Here is an 18,882-nt window from a genome sequence, read left to right on the forward strand (position 1 = left end):
AGGTGGTATTAACAGCTGCTTGGGGGTGGGGGGACGGGGGGGGGGGGGGAGGATCTATACAGATCCCGTCCGGGTCCTGTGAGGATATTTGTGCAGTGTGTGCACTGCTTGTCCTGTGCAGCCCCCTCCTTCACCAGAAAAGAATAACTCTATGATAACTCGGAGTCCCTGTCAGCTCTGGACAGGGAGGTATCAGAGAGGCTGATCTTATCTGCCAGAGAAGGATAGCTCCTCTAAGTGCAGGTGGGGCATAGGTGTCCCGGAAACAGGAACATTTACTGCATTTATGTCAGGGGCGGAGCTACCAGAGGTGCAGCAGGTGCAGTGACACCAGCACACAGGGCTGGGAAAGGCTCAGATCCAGCTGTGGGTGTTATTTTACTCTTTACATTAGGGCCCCGGCACACCTCGTCGTTCAGATCTCGGCGTCACCTGTGACTGTGCACCCTGGTGAGACAAGGCACCAAAGAATGCCCCGTCATAAGGGGGTGGGGAGGACGCACAGTACTGAGACTGACAGACACACAAACTACACAAGTGCAATGGAGTGGTAGGCTTAAAGCACCTTCTCTGGGATCTGTGGGTGGGAGCCTGAAACATCAGGCCTCACCCTCAGCTTCAGCTTCTCTGCTTTAGTCCTAAAAATTCCTATTGTCACAATGCCACACTCTGGTGTTGCTAATGCCCTCGGCCATAGTGAGGAGTAACATTCAGCATCGCTGAGCAGGGCATCTCTGGGCCTTCAGCATAAAGAAGACACACAGCAACAAACAAGCTGCGCACGTGCAATGCTTCAGTTCTGCTGTGAATCCCCTTCCCTGGTTTGCTATGGCATTATACTGTGCATAGAGAAAACCAGACATTCAGACATTCCTCTGCATGCACATATTGCTGTCTTTAAAGTACAATGCTTTACAAATCTGCATATCCCCCTCAGCATTCCTGTGGATTCACAAGTTGTTGTATTTAAAGTTGAACCTTTCCTTACAAACCTGCATTCCCTTCATCGTTCCTGTGCATGCAGGAGCCTTTACATTGGCCTCTCACAGATAGAAGCCTGCTTTCCGAGGTTACCTGTTCACACCTGAGCTGCTGCCGGTGCACGGCCTGTGGGCGCGAGCAGCGCCCTCCCGTCTTCTCATGTTGGACCTGTGATCCGTGGGGCTCATGAGCCAACGCACACCTGTCAGTGCCTGACGCCAGACAGGGCTACTGGGGGCTTGTGCGCAAGTCACATGCTTTTATCTGTGAGTGCGTACAGCGTTCATCAGGAACCCTCTTGAAGGCAGACATGCGCAGTACAGCGCTTCCCACGCTCGGCCTCACAACATCAGAGCTGAGTAATCGAACAGGATGTAAAATGCTTACTTAAAACAATGACGCGAGCAGAAAGCCCACGTTCCATTCTCCAGTGTCCCACCTATAGCAATGCATGCCCAACAATTGTTGTACTGCTGTAAATTCAGCCCCAACACTCACGATCACTGACTCCTATTACACAGGCCTTGTCATGGTCCTAAAAATGCGAGAATAATGCATTTTAGTGTGGTGTTGTGGACCACGCCTAATGCGTGCTACTCGGCAGGGCTGAAGTATTCATGTTAATTGCAGCGCACATCCGCAGTCTGGTTTTAGGTGCACATAGCTTTGGTTGCAACGCACGGAGACCTTACACTGCCGCACATAGAGGAAAAAAATTAGAGGGAACATTGGCGTGGATCGCTATAATTTCCCCAGTGTAACCATAAAGAACCTACTGAAAGCGCAAGGGCGCTTTCAGCATTGTACACTCTTGAAGTATTCATAACTTGAGATGGTTTGACTGGATTCTTATTTTTTTTTTCTGTTTTAAAGAGTAACAGAGATACTATTTTATTTTCATACCGCTCTATGGAGTCTTTGTTTGTGGTGTTTTCACTGTGTTACTGAACCCCCGTAAGCACAACTGCTTTACACATTGCCTCTTATGTTAAGCCTAACTGCGCTGTGCCAAGCTACCAGAGGGCGAGCACAGACTGAGTTAAGTGTGTGACTAACTTACCCTGACAAGAAATGCAGTCCCTACTTTGACAAGGTTCATAGCTCGGCAACAAAAGACCTGATTTCTTACCCCCATGCTTTTCATTAAAAAAAATGTTTAAGCAAGTTCATGGTAACATTTAAAAAAACATTGTTTTTGTTCTTGGGTGGGTTCTTTCTGGCATCCTCCTGTTCACTGCCACGCATATGAGGGCAGGGTATCCCTCAATCAATCAATCAGTAATCTTACAAAGAGCGCCTACTTACCCGTGAGGGTCTCAAGACGCTAAGTGGGGGTGGGTCTGCGGTTCAGTCAAAGAACCAGGTCTTGAGGTCCTTCACGAATTGCAGTAGTGATAGTGATTGCCTGAGGTGCAGGTCTTCGCAGTGAGGTAGGAGAAGGTTCTTCCTCCAGCTGTGATCTTGCGGATCTATAGGATGAGGTATTCAGGTCCGGCGTTGTGGAGGGTTTTGTAGGCGTGTTTGAGGAGCTTGAAGATGATTCTTTTGTGGACAGGTAGCCAGTGTAGGTCTTTCAGGTAGCCAGTGATGTGGTTGTGGCATGGGATGTTCAGATGAGTCTGGCGGAGGTGTTCTGGACGGTCTGCAGTTTCTTATGGAGTTTCAGGGTGGTGCCGGAATGGAGTGCATTGCCATAGATAGTCTAGTCTGCTGCTGACAAGCAAATGGGTACCGTTTTCCTGGCCTCGGTGGGGATCCACTTGAAGATCTTATGAAGCAGTTGGAGCGTGTGGAAGCAGGAGGACAAAATGGCATTGACATGACAGTTCATAGAGAGCGAGGAGTCCAGGATGATGCCATGGTTTCGTATGTAGTCTGTGGGTGTGGGGGTGGTGGGGTTGAGAGCACTGCAGGCCACCAAGAGTCATCCCTGTTGGAGGGGGAAGGAGCCCAGGATGAGTACTTTGGTCTTGTACGAATTAAGCTTGAGGCAGCTGTACTTCATCCAGGTAGCAACTACCTTCATCTAGTTGTGGAAGTTGCTCTTGGCTGCTGTAGGTTCATCTGTGAGGGAGAGAATCAGCGGAGTGTCATCGGTGTAGGAGATAATGTGGAGTCTGTGGTTTCTGACGTTGGCTGCAAGCGGCCCATGTAAATGTTGTAAGAGGTTGGGGCTCAGGTAGGATCCCTGAGGGACTCTGCAGCGGATCTCTGTGGGTTAGGAGTTGAACATCGGAAGTCTGACACTCTGTTCGGCCGGTGAGGAAGGAGCAGATCCATTCTTGGGCATGGTCACGGATTCCAGATTCGTGGAGTCGTGCTCAGAGGGTGTGGTGGGAAACGGTGTTGAAGGGGGTTGAGAGGTCCAGGAGGATGAGGGCAGCAGTCTCACCTCGGTTGAGGAGTGTGCGGAGGTCGTCTGTTGCCGTAAACAGTTTCAGTGCTGCGGTTGCTTGGTTCGTTTAGATGAACTCCGAGAGTTGGGCGTTGATGGCTTTTTCGATGACTTTGACTGGAAAGGGGAGCAGAGAGATGGTTATGTAGTTCCTGAGGTCCGTCGGGTCGGCAGAGGGTTTCTTCAGCAGGGGGTCGATCTCTGCATGCTTCCAGTCTTCCGGGAAGGTTGCAGACTTGATGGAGCAGTTGATGATGCAGCACAGTTCAGGTGTAATGGAGGTGCCGGCTCTGTTGAAGATGTGGTGAGGGCAGGGTTCCGAGGTGGCTCCAGAGTGGATGGGATACTCTTCATCCTGAGGGTGTCATCAGAGATCAGGGTAGTCCAGCTGGTCAAGATCTGCTTGGGTTTTGAATGATGAAGTGGTTGCGGGTGGGATGGGTGGGTGTTGCATTACGAATTTGTTGTAAGCACCTTGATCTTGCTGTGGAAGAAGATCGCGAGGTTGTCGCAGAGGTCTTGAGGTGAGGAATGTCTGCTGTCTCTGGGCTAGATTTAGCAATTTTTTTTACCATTGCGAAGAGTTCTTTGCTGGTGTGTGCATTGGCCTAGATGTGTTCCTGGATGGCTGCTTTCTATGTTGTTCTGATGAGGCAGTGGTGTACGGTGACAGCAAATTTGATGGCTGCATGTTCTGCCGTGATCTTGTTGCTCCTCCATCTTTTCTTGAGCTGTCTGCAGGTGCGCATGGACTCGTAGAGGGGGGGGGGAAGAACCAGCTGGCTTTTTTGGAGGGCTGTTTGCCTAAGGGTTTCCTGAGGGGGCCAGTGCTGGCGCAGTTGGACATCCAGCGGTGGAGGTTGCATGCTGAGGTGTTGGTGTCCGTGGATGGTGGTGGTGGGGTCTTGGGGAGGGAGTTGGTGAGTTGGTCTTCGCTGACATTGTTCCAATTTCTGCAAGGATTGCGGTGAGCATGGTGTTGTAAAGTGTGTTTGGTGAAGAAGAAGTGGATGCAGTGGTGTTTGGTCCAGTGTGGCTCAGCGGTGTGGCAGACGGAGATGATGTTGATTGCGGAGAAGATGGGGTCGAGTGTGTGTCCTGCTGAGTGGGTTGGCATTTCAATCAGTTGTTTGGGTCTGATGATGGTGAGGTTCTACAATAGGGATGAGGTGTTGTGGTCTTCGACGTTGTCCAGGTGGAAATTGAGGTCGCAGAGGAGAATGTAATCCATTGAGGCAAGACCGTAGTGAAGGATAAAGTAAGTTATGGCTTCACTGAAGGGGGGCGGTGTCCAGGAGGTCTGTAGATGAGGGTGCCGCAGAGGGTGGTGTTCGGGTTCGGATAGATCTGGAAGGGGAGGTGCTCCATGTCAGGTGAGTGGTTGTGCTGGTTGTGAGGAAAAGGGTGTCTTTGTGTACGATGGCAATGCTTTCCACCGGCTGGTTGACGCAGTCCTTGTGGATGATTTTGTAGCCTTCATGGATGGCAGTCGCGATGTCCGGGGCTGAGCTGGAGTATATCCAGCTCTCTGTGAAGGAGATGTCGGGGAAGATGGAGTCGAGTAGGTCCCAGATCTCCACGGCATGTCTTGAGAGAGCAGGTGTTGAGTAGGATGCATCTGAGATAATTGGGTCCAGTTCTTGAGGGTTGTGCGGTCGGTGGGTCAGGTGCTGCAGGTGAACATGCCCTGGGTGCCTTGACGTGTCAGAAAGTGCAAAGATCAGGGCATGGAGTGCGCTGGAGTCATTGCGGTGGATGGCCTGAGGCCCACAGTCCAGGGGTAGCCAGCAGCACACCTGTTGCACGCCCGCTCAGCAGCCACCATAAAATAGTATTTGGGGAGGGCAGGACAGCTGGGAAGCTGGACAACATCGCTGGACGGGGGATGGCTGCAGTGGCAAGGGAAAAGGTGTGGCAAATAATGAGACAAGAAAGCAGAAATAGAAAAAAATGAAGGTGAAAAGAGCAGAGGAGCAAAAAAAGCCGATGACAGAGGGCAGAGATGATCCTCACTGGACCAGCAGGGATAAGGCGCACGCAGGTACCTGCGATTGGAGGAGGGGCTCGAACTAAGGATCTGGAAGGGTCAGGGGGCAATAGCAACCAAGCGGAGCTGTGCAGCGAGATAAGCAACTTACGAATTGCTACCTATCCTTACTTTATTTTAAGTACATTGGACTGAGTCCCCTAGTCCTAAAACAGCCGCCATCATATCTCTATGTTGATGTGGTGGCAGCCACTTAGATCTGATCACTGCGCTGCGTGAAATACCTATACTTTAGTAAACTTAATTTCTCAAAAACCTTAGAACGAAATTACACCAAATCACAAAATCTACTCTTTCTGGAACACGATCTTACTTTCTGCCAAATCTGATGCAGATTATGGAAGTAGTTGTGTCTAACTGTTCTTGAGAAAAGTGACAAGGAAAAAAGCTTCTGTGGATTTTTTGTCAGTCCCCCTTGAAAGATTACACTGAAACTTTCGAGGAAAAAGATGAGGTGGAACATTTTTTGGGGAAGGTTTTGTCAAGATTCATCATATGGCACCAAAGTTATAAGCAAACCACTAAATGCTTTTCCTATGTAAAGGTAGTCCTAACTTTAACTACCCAGTGGCGACTACCACTGTGGAGCGGGGTGGGGCGGGGTGGAGTGGAGTGGGGTGGGGGTCGATGCTTCAAGCAGGGCAGAGAAGGAAGGGGTCCCAAAACGAGTTTTCCCCATTTATTTTTACATAAGAATTTTAAACAGCTACAGCCCAAACTGCTGAACAAATGTACACAAAATAAGGCAGAAAGCTATATCTTGATCAAGAAACAATGCTTTTTGTGATTTGGCGTAAATCTGTTCAGGAGTTTGTGTGCAATTGATGCTCAAAAGTATAAGTGCAATTAATCCCCTGACCCTCTAGGCATCGAGGTGTGGTCCCAGAGGGGCAGGGGCACCACAAATTATTATTTTTTTAAATATTGTGGGGCTTTGCAGGGAGCTCCGCAGCCACCAGCAACTTTAGTAAAAAAAAAGCAGTAAGTCTCTTGTGTCTCTGAAACCACGACCCCAGGAGAACTTTTCTTTTTTTTTTTAAAAGCACATCCCAGTGTGGAGCTGTTGCTCTTTAGCGGAGAGTGCAGCTCCCTTGACAGGCAGGTTCTATGGCTGTTTTATTGTGGCCTGAAAATGTATAAAAAGATACAATGCCCTCTTGAGGCTGTTTTCGTAATTTAATTTTTGAGCAGAAAATGTTAAACAAAACTCTCACAGACAGGCTTCATGTTTCATTTTATTTCAAATCATTCTGTTTGACTATTTATGTACACACTTTCACCCACAAAATATAATAATAACAATTAGCCTCTCCCAGAGAGTTGGAAATCAGAACTCGGTTTTGTTTAGTTCTGCTGAAAATCCTACACAGATCATACATATCCTGTAATGATTGCTAAACGAAATATAGCTAGTTTGGGGAGCAGAAGAGGCACCGCACGTAGGTGACTGGAAGAGAGACTTAGACTGGTGCAGCAACAGTAACATATACAAGTAGGGGTTGCCCTAAAAAGTGGGAGAACTTATCGGTGAAATGGAAGACAGATAGGGGAAGTACATGTGCCGCCCGACAGTACTGTTTCCCAGAACTAATAAAAATGACTGTTCTGCAACTGAATAACATTGTCTGCAACATTTGAGTCATGGCAAGATGGCGTCTGAGTAGCAGCTGCCCGACACAGCCCGCCGGTCTGACCCCTAAACAGACGTAAAACTCTGTCATGTTGTGGTAATCGCGCCCAAGAAGCTGAAAATTACCTGATAAACACGTTATCGCGTGGATCAGCAGAACTGCATAACGGCCATACTGATCTCTACGCGTTGGCGTGAAGGGAACAGACGGCAGATGCAACGCGGCTGACTGCAGCTTCACAAACATCCTCGCCCGCACTGTCCTATGGCGGCTCTCAACGCCGTACCGTCTCGAAGCAACGCTGTCGGCTCTCTACAACTTCCTGGCAGCTACGCCAGGCACGGAGAAAGGAGATAATTACTGCTGCAGGGTTCAGCGACGGATACTTTGTTTCCAGGACTCCCATGATACGGAAAGAAAGCAAGTAAGGATGACGGGGCTAGGGGGGAAAGTATTGAAGCTAAAAATAACCAGCTATCAGCCCCCATGATAGCCGAAGCTGTACAGCAAACCTAGTCAGAAATCTCACAGAGATGCCCGGAAACACGGGGGCTGAATAGTAGGGAGCAAGCTGAACGGGCGAACCCTGAAGACAAAGCAGAGCGAACAGCCAAGCAAGTGAAAAACACTAAGCTTTCTGATACCACCCTAATCCATAATTCTCAACCCCTAATTTCCAAAATGTTTGGTCCAATAGAGGTGGGAGGAACACAGAATGAGTTAGTGGAGGGGGGGATCACCGGAGGGGCAGCTTATCATAATCGCTCCAGGGGTACCCCTTGCAGACGCCGGGGAGGCGCTTCAAGATCTTGAGGCCTCCTCACAGGTGATACCAGCAATACCTGTCTTAATATCTTCCGCACCCTCAGAAATGCAGGAGCAGCCCTAGAGCCAGGAACAAATGCTGGAAACACGCAGCCAAAGAATGCTCCCTCAGCAGCTCTTCCAGCCCTAGATTCAAGAGTGTCTGGGTCTGTTAAAGCAATGCAGGCGTCACACCGTAAATTCGTGGCCCTAGCGTTATTGATGGCCAAGAGAAGAGTAGCGTGTCGCTAGGGTAGGGGAAGGGCACCCACATTTAAAGAATGGATTAATGACCTCATACACTGTCAGGAACAGCTGGCGATATACACAGAGTTGTTGCAGGTAACCTCCAGACCCAGGGATATTTGGCCACCGCTGTCATGTTATTTATTGGCACACCCTCAGGAATAACTAGTAAAGGAATACCATTTTTTTTTGTATTTTCTCTTGCACTCTACAATGTACTATATGGCCATATTGTATATCTGGATGGATTCATTGCCGAGAAAGTTGTGCCAATGTACTGAATTAACAGTGTAGTGGCTCCAGCCCATTGGAGTGGACAGGACGCAATTGAGTGGAAACAAGATGTGCCTTTGCAGTAACATATAAGATAGTGTTGCAAGATGTTGCACGTGATTAGGGTAGAGGTAATACCAGTATATTAGCTCTATTTTTCTATGTTTGAGAAGAAATACTCCTGTATGTATTATGCCCTGCTCAATGAGACCAAAACCTGTAGTATTTCAATGTCCATGGTTGCTTGTTATGTTATGTTATGTTATTTTTATTTGTACAGCGCACAGCTGCTCCAGCAAAGGGGCGTCCTGGCGCTCTGAGAAGGTAAGCACAACACAACATCACTAGAAGAAAAGGGGACGATCAGGAATTAGACAAACAGAAAAGTTTTAATGGCTTCACCTTACCGACTACTGTATCCGGTTTATTGATGTAAATGTACTGACTTATTTAGTGTGCGATGACCTACATGTATAACTTGTTTGAAAATTAATAAAAAGAACTTAAAAAAAAAAAAAGATTTTCTTGGTCTGAATTCGGCACTAATGAGGATGTAAACATTGCAAATACTGGAGCCTTATCACAAGAAAATCTGTTAAAATCATTAAAATCAACAAACTCAAAAAACGATCAGCTAGAAATCCTTAAAAAAAACCCTGAAACCCCTGATATCACGGAAAAGCCCTATCCAGTCACAGATGAATCAGAGTTGTATGAGACTGGCATATCTACATTCAGCGATGTTGACGACAATGGTGGGAAGCATGATTGGGGAAGAAGTACGGACTCAGAGACCCCATGGCAAATTGCAGCACAAAAAAAGAAGTCGGAAAATAAAAGGAAAAAAAAAGACAAAATGGACACAAAAGCGGTGAGACCACGGACCGCGGTGAGACCACGGAAGCAATGTCGAGCTTAGATGGGATTATTCATCCTCTCAGTTTGCGACTCCATCAGGTTGTACTGTACGCTCAGGTGGCAACCTCTCAGCAATGGGAGATTTGGGTAGTGGAAACTCTGGAAATTCCGGAATCTCCAGAAGCAAGGAAGAGCCTACCCTCGCTGAAGTCTTACACTCAATCAAGAGCTTCCAAGAAGAGGTCAAGTTGGATAACCGAAAAAACAGACAAGCTACACAGAAATTACCAGGCGCAATAAGGAAAGTGGGCCAAACTTGCACTGAAATCGCTGACAGAATGTCGTCTGTCGAAGTGCGCACCGAGGATCTGGAGAAATATGTTTACTAATTAAAAGTACAGGGAGATGCGCATGATGGTATAGTTAAAGACTTAATGGCGAAGATCGAGGAGCAGGAGAATAGATCGCAACGCAACAATCTTCGCATACTTAGGGTTCCGGAAGGAGTGTAAGGGAGGGACCCTAGGGCTTATATAATCTCGCTTTTCAAAGGAGCATTTCTTGAGCTCCAATCTTGGGATTGGGACAAGGAGATACAGCGCGCTCACCGTTTTCCTTAGACACCTCCTACAACTCCTTTGTCTCCTGCGCAATACCGCCGTGCAATGTTAATATATTTTGGACACCTTTCTTTTACACCAGGCATGATCTTGCAAGACCTACAAGCAAAAAGGAATTCAATGGAGTCACCTTTTTCAGCAGGCCTGACTTGGCTCATGCCACAGTGGAGTGTAGATGGAGGCTGAGGCAACTATTTGCCCTTTTTCAACAAATCTGGGCAACAGTATATTTACAGACTCCAACACGCCTAAATATTATTCTCAATGGGGTCACGCACAGCTTTATCTTTGAAGTTCAGGCCCAAGCTTATCTGCAAGAGATCACAGAGTCAAGAAGAGACAGAACCAAGATCTGAATAATTATGGACTCATGGACTCAAGGCTTAATGTTTAGGTTTAATGCTTCAAATTGGGGATATTATAAAATGAGTTGGCACAGATAAAGTAGATAGTTTTGGGAAGGGGCTGGGCAAGGGATCCCGATTGCTCAGATGTCTTCATCCTGGTATTTGCAGAGCCAGGTAGCCTCAAAGGTTGGTGGTGGGTCGGGGGGATCACTGGGGGTGTGGGAAGGGGTTATAGCAACAATTAACTGTGGCCTTATTGATCCCAAGAAACGACGTAATGCTGCGGTTGCTCTTCGATTACTAAAAGCCGATATCCTATGCTTGCAGGAAATGCATATTGAAAGAACTCAGATTCACCTTTTAGACTCGCTTGGCCAAATACAGTGGTTGGGGCCACAACACAAGATGTTAGGCTACGAGGGGTGGCAGTACTATCCGCGAAACGCTCAATTCAATTTACACGAACATTAGCAGACCAATTTGGGAGGTGGGTTATCACTGAATGTCGAATGAGAAATGGGGATTTACACACGGTATGTACTTTATATGGCAACACCACAGATGACCCAGCAATTTTTGATGCTATGAATAATGAACTGGCTAAGTGGCCGCTACCTTTAATCATTTGTGGTGATTTTAATATAAATTTGCCTTCTAATAAGAACATAGCCCTAGATAAAAATTGGATCTATAGCGGTCGGAAACCCTAAAGACTATGTCGCGAACAGGCACTCACTGACATTTGACATTCACAACACCCTACCGATTCCGGCCATACTTTTTATTCTTTTCCACATAACAAACTGGTGAGATTCGATTTTTTTTTTGCATCTCATTCAATTCATTTATGCTCAATAGAAAAGACCACACGTATTGTGTCAGACCATAATCCTTAAGTGGTAGAAATAAAAGGGGTAACAGTAGTTACTAGAAATTTGTTTTAGCTGGACTTTCGAACGATCCCTGCTTTTAAATGATGAATATTGTAAACAAATGAGGGACTGGATTCCACAATTTATTAAGGATAATTTAGACAGTACAGGGATCGAAGTGGTTTGGGATGCGCTAAAAGCAACAATAAGAGGAGAGACCCTGAGCTTTTCGCTTTCCCTAAATAGAAAAAAGCGTTAACTCCTGGATGATTTGCAAACCTGACTAGCTGCTGCAGAAGAAAATTTAATTACTGTTCTTAGGGATGGCAATAAGCCAGCGGATGCACGTGCCAAAATTATGTTTGCAAAATCATCTGTTATGGAGCAAATTGCCAAAAAAGCGGCAGATAGATTATCAATCTGGAGGAAGAAAGCATATGAATGTAGCGAGCAGGTCGGGCATCACCTCGCGATTAGGGCAAGATAAAAAACTACAAGAAACATCATAACAGAGATTAAAGATTCCACAAAATAAATTATTTCAGATCCAGAGGGTATTCGTAAAGTGTTTCTTACCTATTATCAAGATCTATATCATGAAACTAGCAAAGCACATGTAAAGGTTATTACAACATACCTTAACAAAATTCCAGGGGTGCAATTAGCTCAAGATGATGAGGTTCAACTTGACGAGCTCCCTCAATGGATAGACGTTTGACTTTGTTTTAACAGCCTTCCCAATGGTAGAGCCACTGGGCTAGATAATATTTCAGCTGAATTTTATTTGAAAAAATCCACTGAGTCAAAATAGGTTATGCTCCACCTATTCGTACATGTATTCAAGGGAGGGGGGGGGGGGGGGGGGAGACCACCTGAATCATGGTCACAAGCCAAAATTGTTCTATTGAAAAAGCACAAATCTGCTCTTCAACCTGCCTCATATCGTCATATAACTTTGATAAACGCGGATAGCAAAATCTATTCCAAAATATTAGCGGTTCGATTAGCTGGGGTAAAACAAAGTTATACCACCTTAGTAACATGCATTCATCCCTGGACGTGGTACCCTAGATCATATCAGGAGAACTATTTCACTGTTCGACGCCGCCCATATCTCTAGAGATCCATTAGCACTTATTTTACTCGACGTAGAGAAGGCCTTTGACAGGGTTTCCTGGCTTTTTTTGTCGGAGACCCTGTCAAGGGTCGGGATAGACCAGGGACTTATTCAGGCCTTTAAGATGTTATACTTTCAGCCAACTGCAAAACTATTTTTAAATGGCTCACTTACTGATACGTTTAAAATAACTAGAGGTACTAATCATTGATGCCCGAGTTCATCTCTTTTGATTGCATTATATATAGACCCCTTCTTACGATTTCTGGAAGCGAATCAAAAAATGTGCCCTGTTATTTTTCATGGCTGGTGTTAGAACTGGGGGTCTCTAGTTGGCAGGGGTAGGTACCACTGTCCAAATAAGGACCCTTGCTCCTAGTTGAGGTAAAGAGGAAACACTCTTTAGATAACCTCTGCTCAACCCCTTGGTAGCTTGGCACAAGCAGTAAGGCTTATCCAAAAGCAATGTGTAAAGTATTTGTACCAACACTCACAGTAACACAGTGAAAACACCACAAACAGACTCCACAACAGTTTAGAAAAATAAAGGTATTTAATCTAAACTACACAAGACCAAAACGACAAAACTCCAACGTACACAGTTCAAGAATATGGTTGCAAAAGAGTTCTTAAGGCTAGCGATAAAAGTATCCACAGTTGCGTCACGTTTTAGCCACAGTGCCTTTTTTAGCGATAAAATGTTCCAAGCACAGAAGCTGTAGCGGTGAAAAACAAGCGATGCGTTGCTCCTGAGACCCTGGGGAGGCGTTAGCAACAGCCCAGCTGCTTCAGCGGGTGTGTTACAACGAATCCGGTCTGTATGGGGAGGAAGGCCACTTGTATGGATTCCAGTGCGCAGGTTCCTTAGGAGGTTTTCTCCCGCAAAGGCACGATGCGATCATTCTCGGGTGTTGCGACTATCTCCGGGGCGACGCTGCGCGGTCCAGCGGCGATCTTTCTCTCGCAGCTCCTCGATGCGATGGCTCTGTGACGATTCTCGCAGTGACGTGATGCGATGATTTCACCCAGTGATGACAGGCTCTGCGACGATTTTCGCAGCAGCAGAAATCTTCCCGCTAACGAAGGGTGCGACGTCTTCAGGCAGCGGCGAAAGGCGCTGCGACGATATCAGTCTTTGTAGCGGCGGGAATTTTCTCCCTCGGCCGGGATTGCGATACATTTTCTGTAGCAGAGTCTTTAAAAGCTTGATTTCCAGCTCCCCAACACAGGTACAACTTCCAGAGGCACCACACATGGGCCAATCACTCCAGGAAGGACAGAGCTCTCTCAGCAGAGCTCAGGGAAGCTGAGGGTGAAGTCCTTTTGTTCCTGGGACTTCAAAACAGGGAGCCAGCTCTCTCTCAGGCCCTTGGAGAATCCTTCAAGCAAGGGGACACAGCACAAAGCAAAGTCCTTCTCCTCTCCTTGACAGCAAAGCAACAGCAGGTCAGCCTTCCTTCTTCAGTTTCAGCTTTCTCCTTGGCAGTGGTTCCTTCCTGATTCCAGGATGATCTAATTTTCTGTAGTCAGGGGTCCTGTACTTATACCCCTAAAAGTCTTTGTTCCCTTTGTGCAGGAGGGTGCTGAGCCCGGTCTGAACCAGTTCTGATTGTTCCTTGAGCACTTTGGCACCCACGTATGCAGGATGGCTGCCAATACCAAAGTGGACAAAGAATTCAGGCCATCGCACGAGGAAAAGACAGGCTGCATTTGGAAATGCTGACTTACTACATCTTCGCAAGCTGCTCCAATAACTGGAGAAGCCGGCAGCACCACTCAAGAGGGAGAGCCTGCGCCATCGGTGCTGCAGCGTGCACCCTGACTCGGAGTTGGAGCAGACCTTGCGGGTGCCTGCACTAAGGACACCGGCTGCAACACTGAAAGTTCCTGTGCTGCAAGCACAGTGACAGAAGAATTAAACATGAACTGATCAGCAAAAGCGAACAGCGACGTACAGTTCTGCCTATCTCTTAAGAGTTTACTTCATTACAAGTGGAAACTAAACTGCACTGAAGTGCTCTCCAAAATATAATTAAAACAGTTTAACATTATTGGCAGCCCCGTGAGAAGAAATAATCTTTGGCAATGTCAAAGGTTTTAATTGTTGTCACAAATTAACTCTGCCAATGCTTCAGTTTAGCCTAAGAAAAATAATTACAAGAACACCATTTATGCGCATGCATTCACTGCCCACCTTGGAATGGTTCGAAAAACATTATAAAATGGTCACCCAACACTGTATCAGAAGAGCTGGAGAGCAGAAAGAGAGAGTGGAAGGCTTGTAACTCTAGCTTAGAGGTGGAAGGATACATTCATCTGACCAAAACACAGTAAGATTGGAATGCTTCTTGGGCGCAACAAACACAAGAATAAGGAAGAACGTCATGGGATCAGAAGCGTAGAAGAGAGATACAGAAAGAGAAAGGGGCAGCAGCTGAAGTTATCTGTAAGCAAGTCGTAATATGTGAAAAATACAACCACCGGTGAATTTTGTACAGTACAAAATGCAGGGACATTCTGGTAGGATGTTCCAACTTATAACAATGAGCCATTTGCAGGGAGACCTGCTTTTGGCTCACCTTTGCATCCCATGAATACATCCCTGCTCTGATCCTCGACCTACTCACACCCCTGCATATCTTTCATCCTAAGTACATACTTATTATAATACTGAGTAGCTACTCTTCCATAAATTCAGGCCCACTAATCTTGGAACAGTGCCCGGTACTTTGATTCCTGCAGTCTTGTTCAAAAGGAAGTGTCAGACCCATTTTCTCCAAAGGAGAAAATTTAAACCCATTAGGTAAGATATCTATTAATGCCTAATTCACAGCACCTCTTATTACGTAAGTGTTGCTTATAGATGATAACAGATTAGAGTGAAGTACTGAACTGCAAAAACGATTTAAAAATAACTGACTTAAAACAATACAGACGCATGTAAAGAAAAAAAAGGATGTGCTTACGTGTTTAAGGTTGCAATGAGACACATGCAGACCCCTTCTCTGGTTCGGAAGTTCTTGTGCTTGAAGCCAGCAGTGAGCCGCTCCCAGATATTCTGTTGAAATAAATCAAACACACATGGCTTGCATTACAGGCGAAAATGAAGAATGTGAGATGCACATGTGTTAAAAACATTCTGATTGATTATGACAATGTGACCGAAAAAAAATGTTAGGGAGTCAGTATTTAGTTGAGCATGGAATAGATTTTCGATAAAAACATCAAAGTCAAAGTGCTACTATTTGGCATTTTCCCAAACAAGGGCTTCAGTTGATGCTCTTAATGACGGACAGCAGCACAAAACCATTGCTATATGTTGTTTCTTGTTTTTCGCTGAAACACAATTTTATGTTGCCAACTGAAAAACTAACATGATCTCACAAACTTAACATCGCAATATGAAATTCACATTCAATGAATCATCATCTTTCGGTTCGAAAAACCATAAACGCAGATAAGAACAAATACAATAATTACAGAAATGCACACCAAAGTTGCAAGCTTAATTTGCTACAATACAGTTAAGTGGATTGGTCTAAGATCCAAACCAGATTACATCCTTTAGCACAAATGGTTGATGAATCTAACAAAATACCCTTAATAATATATCTGCATAATAAAACAAAGTGGCAGAAAGCTAAAACCTCCCAAAAAGCCCCAAGTACTTCCAGATGGGTCCGCTATGCCATCCGGCAAACAAGAATAAAACCAATAGAAGGGGACTCTTTAACGTTAGTTATCACCATATAATTAAAGTGCATAGTGCAGACTGTCAAGCAACACAATACAATAGATACAAGATTTAAGTTTTCATAAGAGGTTTTATGCTAAACATAATAATTAAAATAACTAAAAACAATAGGTAAAACACAATTTATAAACTAGCATTGGAAATGCAATAGGTCTCGCATTAGAAAAGTTGGAGCTATTGATCTTGTAAATGACAAATATTTTATTTATTTGTTGGTTTTTAAAATAGCTAAATTGATAGCTTTGTCATTTACAACGCCAATAGTTATAACTTTCGCGAATGTGACACCTATAGCATTTGGAATGCAACATGTTTTGTATTTACGTGACTTAGATGGCAGCTCTGGTCGTTAGGCCACATCTCTAGAGAGCAGGAGAGTGCAGCAAGGAAGAGAAGCACAGCAATGCAATAGGTCTCGCATTAGGAAAGTTTGAGATATTGGTATTGTAAAGGACACATTTTTTATTTATGTGCTTGTTTTGAAAGTAGCAAAATTAATAGCTTTGTTATTTACAATGCCAATAGTTTTATCTTTCGCAAATGTGACACCTATTGTAACACAAAGGCGTCGATTCCGATCAGGTAAAATGCGCTCCGAATCGTCGTATGGAGCAATTTTCCCCGTACGAATCGTACCCGTAAACGTCCCCGTACGTACGACGAAGTACGATTCGTACCAGGAGCCAAAGACCGTACGAGTCGTACAGGACTCCGTACGACTAAAATATCCGTACGAGTCTCACTCGGAACCCGCTGTACGTGACATCGCTACGGTTCGCGGCTGGTTTTTACGACCCAGCAAGTACGAATCGTGTCGGGTACGCACCGTACGACCCTTTTTTTTACGGGAGCTGGAAACAGCTGTAAACGCATAGTTCGCGCCGAAACAAGTACGGAACGCCCCCCCCCGGGGACGCCGCATACCCCCCATGATCGCCGGGGTACGTGACGTACCCCTGCGATCATGGGGGGTACGCGCCGTACACCCAGCGTACATGGGGTACGCACCGTACCCCATGTACGGTGGGTGTACGGCGCGTACCCCATGTACGCTGGGTGTACGGCACGTACCCCCCATGATCGCAGGGGTACGTCACGTACCCCGGCGATCATGGGGGGTACGCGCCGTACGGTGTGTATGTGAATGTGCGCTTTTCCGTACGAATCGCCCTTACCTGACGCGGACCGTACGAATAGCGTCCTGATCACCCGGTCCGGATCATACTCGCCGGGTCGTACGGTGTGTTTACGAGTCGTACGGAAACGGCTACGAATACGAATCGTACGGGGAATTTCTTTTACCGGATCGGAATCGGCGCCAATATGTGTTGTAGCACTGAGTGGTGTGAGGGTGAGGGTGGGTGAGGGGGTGTGAGGGTGAGTGAGGGGGTGTGAGGGTGAGGGTGTGTGACGGTGTGTGAGGGTGGGTGAGGGTGAGTGAGGGGGTGTGAGGGTGTGTGACGGTGTGTGGGGGGGGTGAGGGTGAGGGTTAGAGGGGGTGAGGGTGAGGGTTAGGGGGTGTGAGGGTGACTGAGGGTGGGTGAGGGGATGAGGGTGTGTGAGGGTGAGGGGATGAGGGTAAGGGTGGTTGAGTGGGGGGTGATGGTGAGAGGGTGAGGGTGTGTGAGGGTGTGTGAGGGTGAGGGTGTGAGGCGGGGTGAGGGTTGTGAGGGGTGTGAGGGGAGGGTGAGGGGGTGTGAGGGTGAGGGGGTGTGAGGGTGTGGGGCTGTGAGGGGGTGAGAGTGAGAGGGTTGTGAGGGTGAGAGGGTTGTGAGGGTGAGGGGGCTGTTGTGTGTGTTGGTGTGTGTGTGTATATTTGCTATTGTGGAGTTTTATTTATATTTTTTTGGGTGTGTGTGTTGTGTATGTGCGTGTGTTTTTATATAAATGTGTGTTTTTCTTTTGTGTGTGTGCTGTGTGTGTGTGTATTAAATGAAAATGGCAGATGTGGTAATGTTCCCTAACGTTACTTACGTTTGTTAGTGTAGCGGTCTAGTATTTTTTTGTGTTTATGTTAATTTTTTGATTGACGTGTTTCACAGCCAATGAGATTGGTACGTTGTGTTACGTAGTGTCCTAATTGGAGCGCGTAACTTTGGAAATCCCCTGATTGTCGACCGCGCCATTCTTGGAAGGCGTGCCGGGTTTGCTGTCTGTTTGCTGCGTCGCCTGAAGGTAATTTTTTTTTTTTAATATTGTTTTTGTGTTTTGGTATGTATTTGTTGACTTGTATATTTTTTTCTAGTTTAGTGTTTGTTTCGGTAAAAAAAAGTCTTCGTTAATGTAAATTGTTTATTAGTTGACGGTGTCTCTGCTGCGTATGAAGGCAATGTATAGCTTTTGGATGTTCATATTATTTATATTTTTGTTGTATTGTGAAGTATTCGATTGAATATATTGGCAAAGGTTATTATTTTGTCGTAATAGTGCAACATGTTGCATAAGTGCGTGACTTACCTTTTGTAGTGGGAAAGTTTTGTGTTTTTTTTTAGCAATTTGTAACTGCCGTATTTGTTCGGGTAGTATTGTGTTGTTCAAATTTGCAAATTTTGTTTATTTTTTCTGCAGCATAAATTTCGAGGGCGTGAAAACATTTAGAGAAGTGATTATTTGTTTGTTATTATAAGTGTTTCCCGTTAGTGTTCTGTTTGTTTTGTGAGTCTGTAACATTGTATGTATTTTGCGCCACCATCGGTCAGAATAGTGTTGTTTTTGTTCAGCTATGAGTATGTTCTACACTTAGCGAAGTTTGAATTTTGTAAAGCGCCACCAATAAGATTGCTGGAGATAGAACATGGGTGTTTTGCTTTTTTTTGGGTGCACACTTCTTCTAAACGATCACGACTTTCCTCCCTCTTTCTGACCATAAAAACCTTTTTCATAGTACTTGTTGCCTCATCTGTTTTTCTTCCTGCCCATGTCTATAGCAAACATACA

The 18,882-nt window shown here is 45.8% G+C and overlaps 1 protein-coding gene across 36 annotated transcripts in view; it reads right to left on the reverse strand.

The window, feature by feature from the left end:
- Positions 1-18,882, reverse strand: part of CLASP2 (cytoplasmic linker associated protein 2) — a 1,795,600-nt gene that overhangs the window by 1,527,851 nt on the left and 248,867 nt on the right. For all 36 annotated transcript variants that reach the window (XM_086964693.1, XM_086964694.1, XM_086964709.1 and 33 more), the window contains exon 4: positions 15,158-15,249. In XM_086964693.1, the coding sequence (XP_086820819.1) occupies positions 15,158-15,249 (92 nt within the window). The remainder of the gene's footprint in view (positions 1-15,157; positions 15,250-18,882) is intronic.

This window comes from Lissotriton vulgaris, chromosome 4_1, assembly GCF_964263255.1.
Source record: "Lissotriton vulgaris chromosome 4_1, aLisVul1.2, whole genome shotgun sequence".
Taxonomy (NCBI): Eukaryota; Metazoa; Chordata; class Amphibia; order Caudata; family Salamandridae; genus Lissotriton; species Lissotriton vulgaris.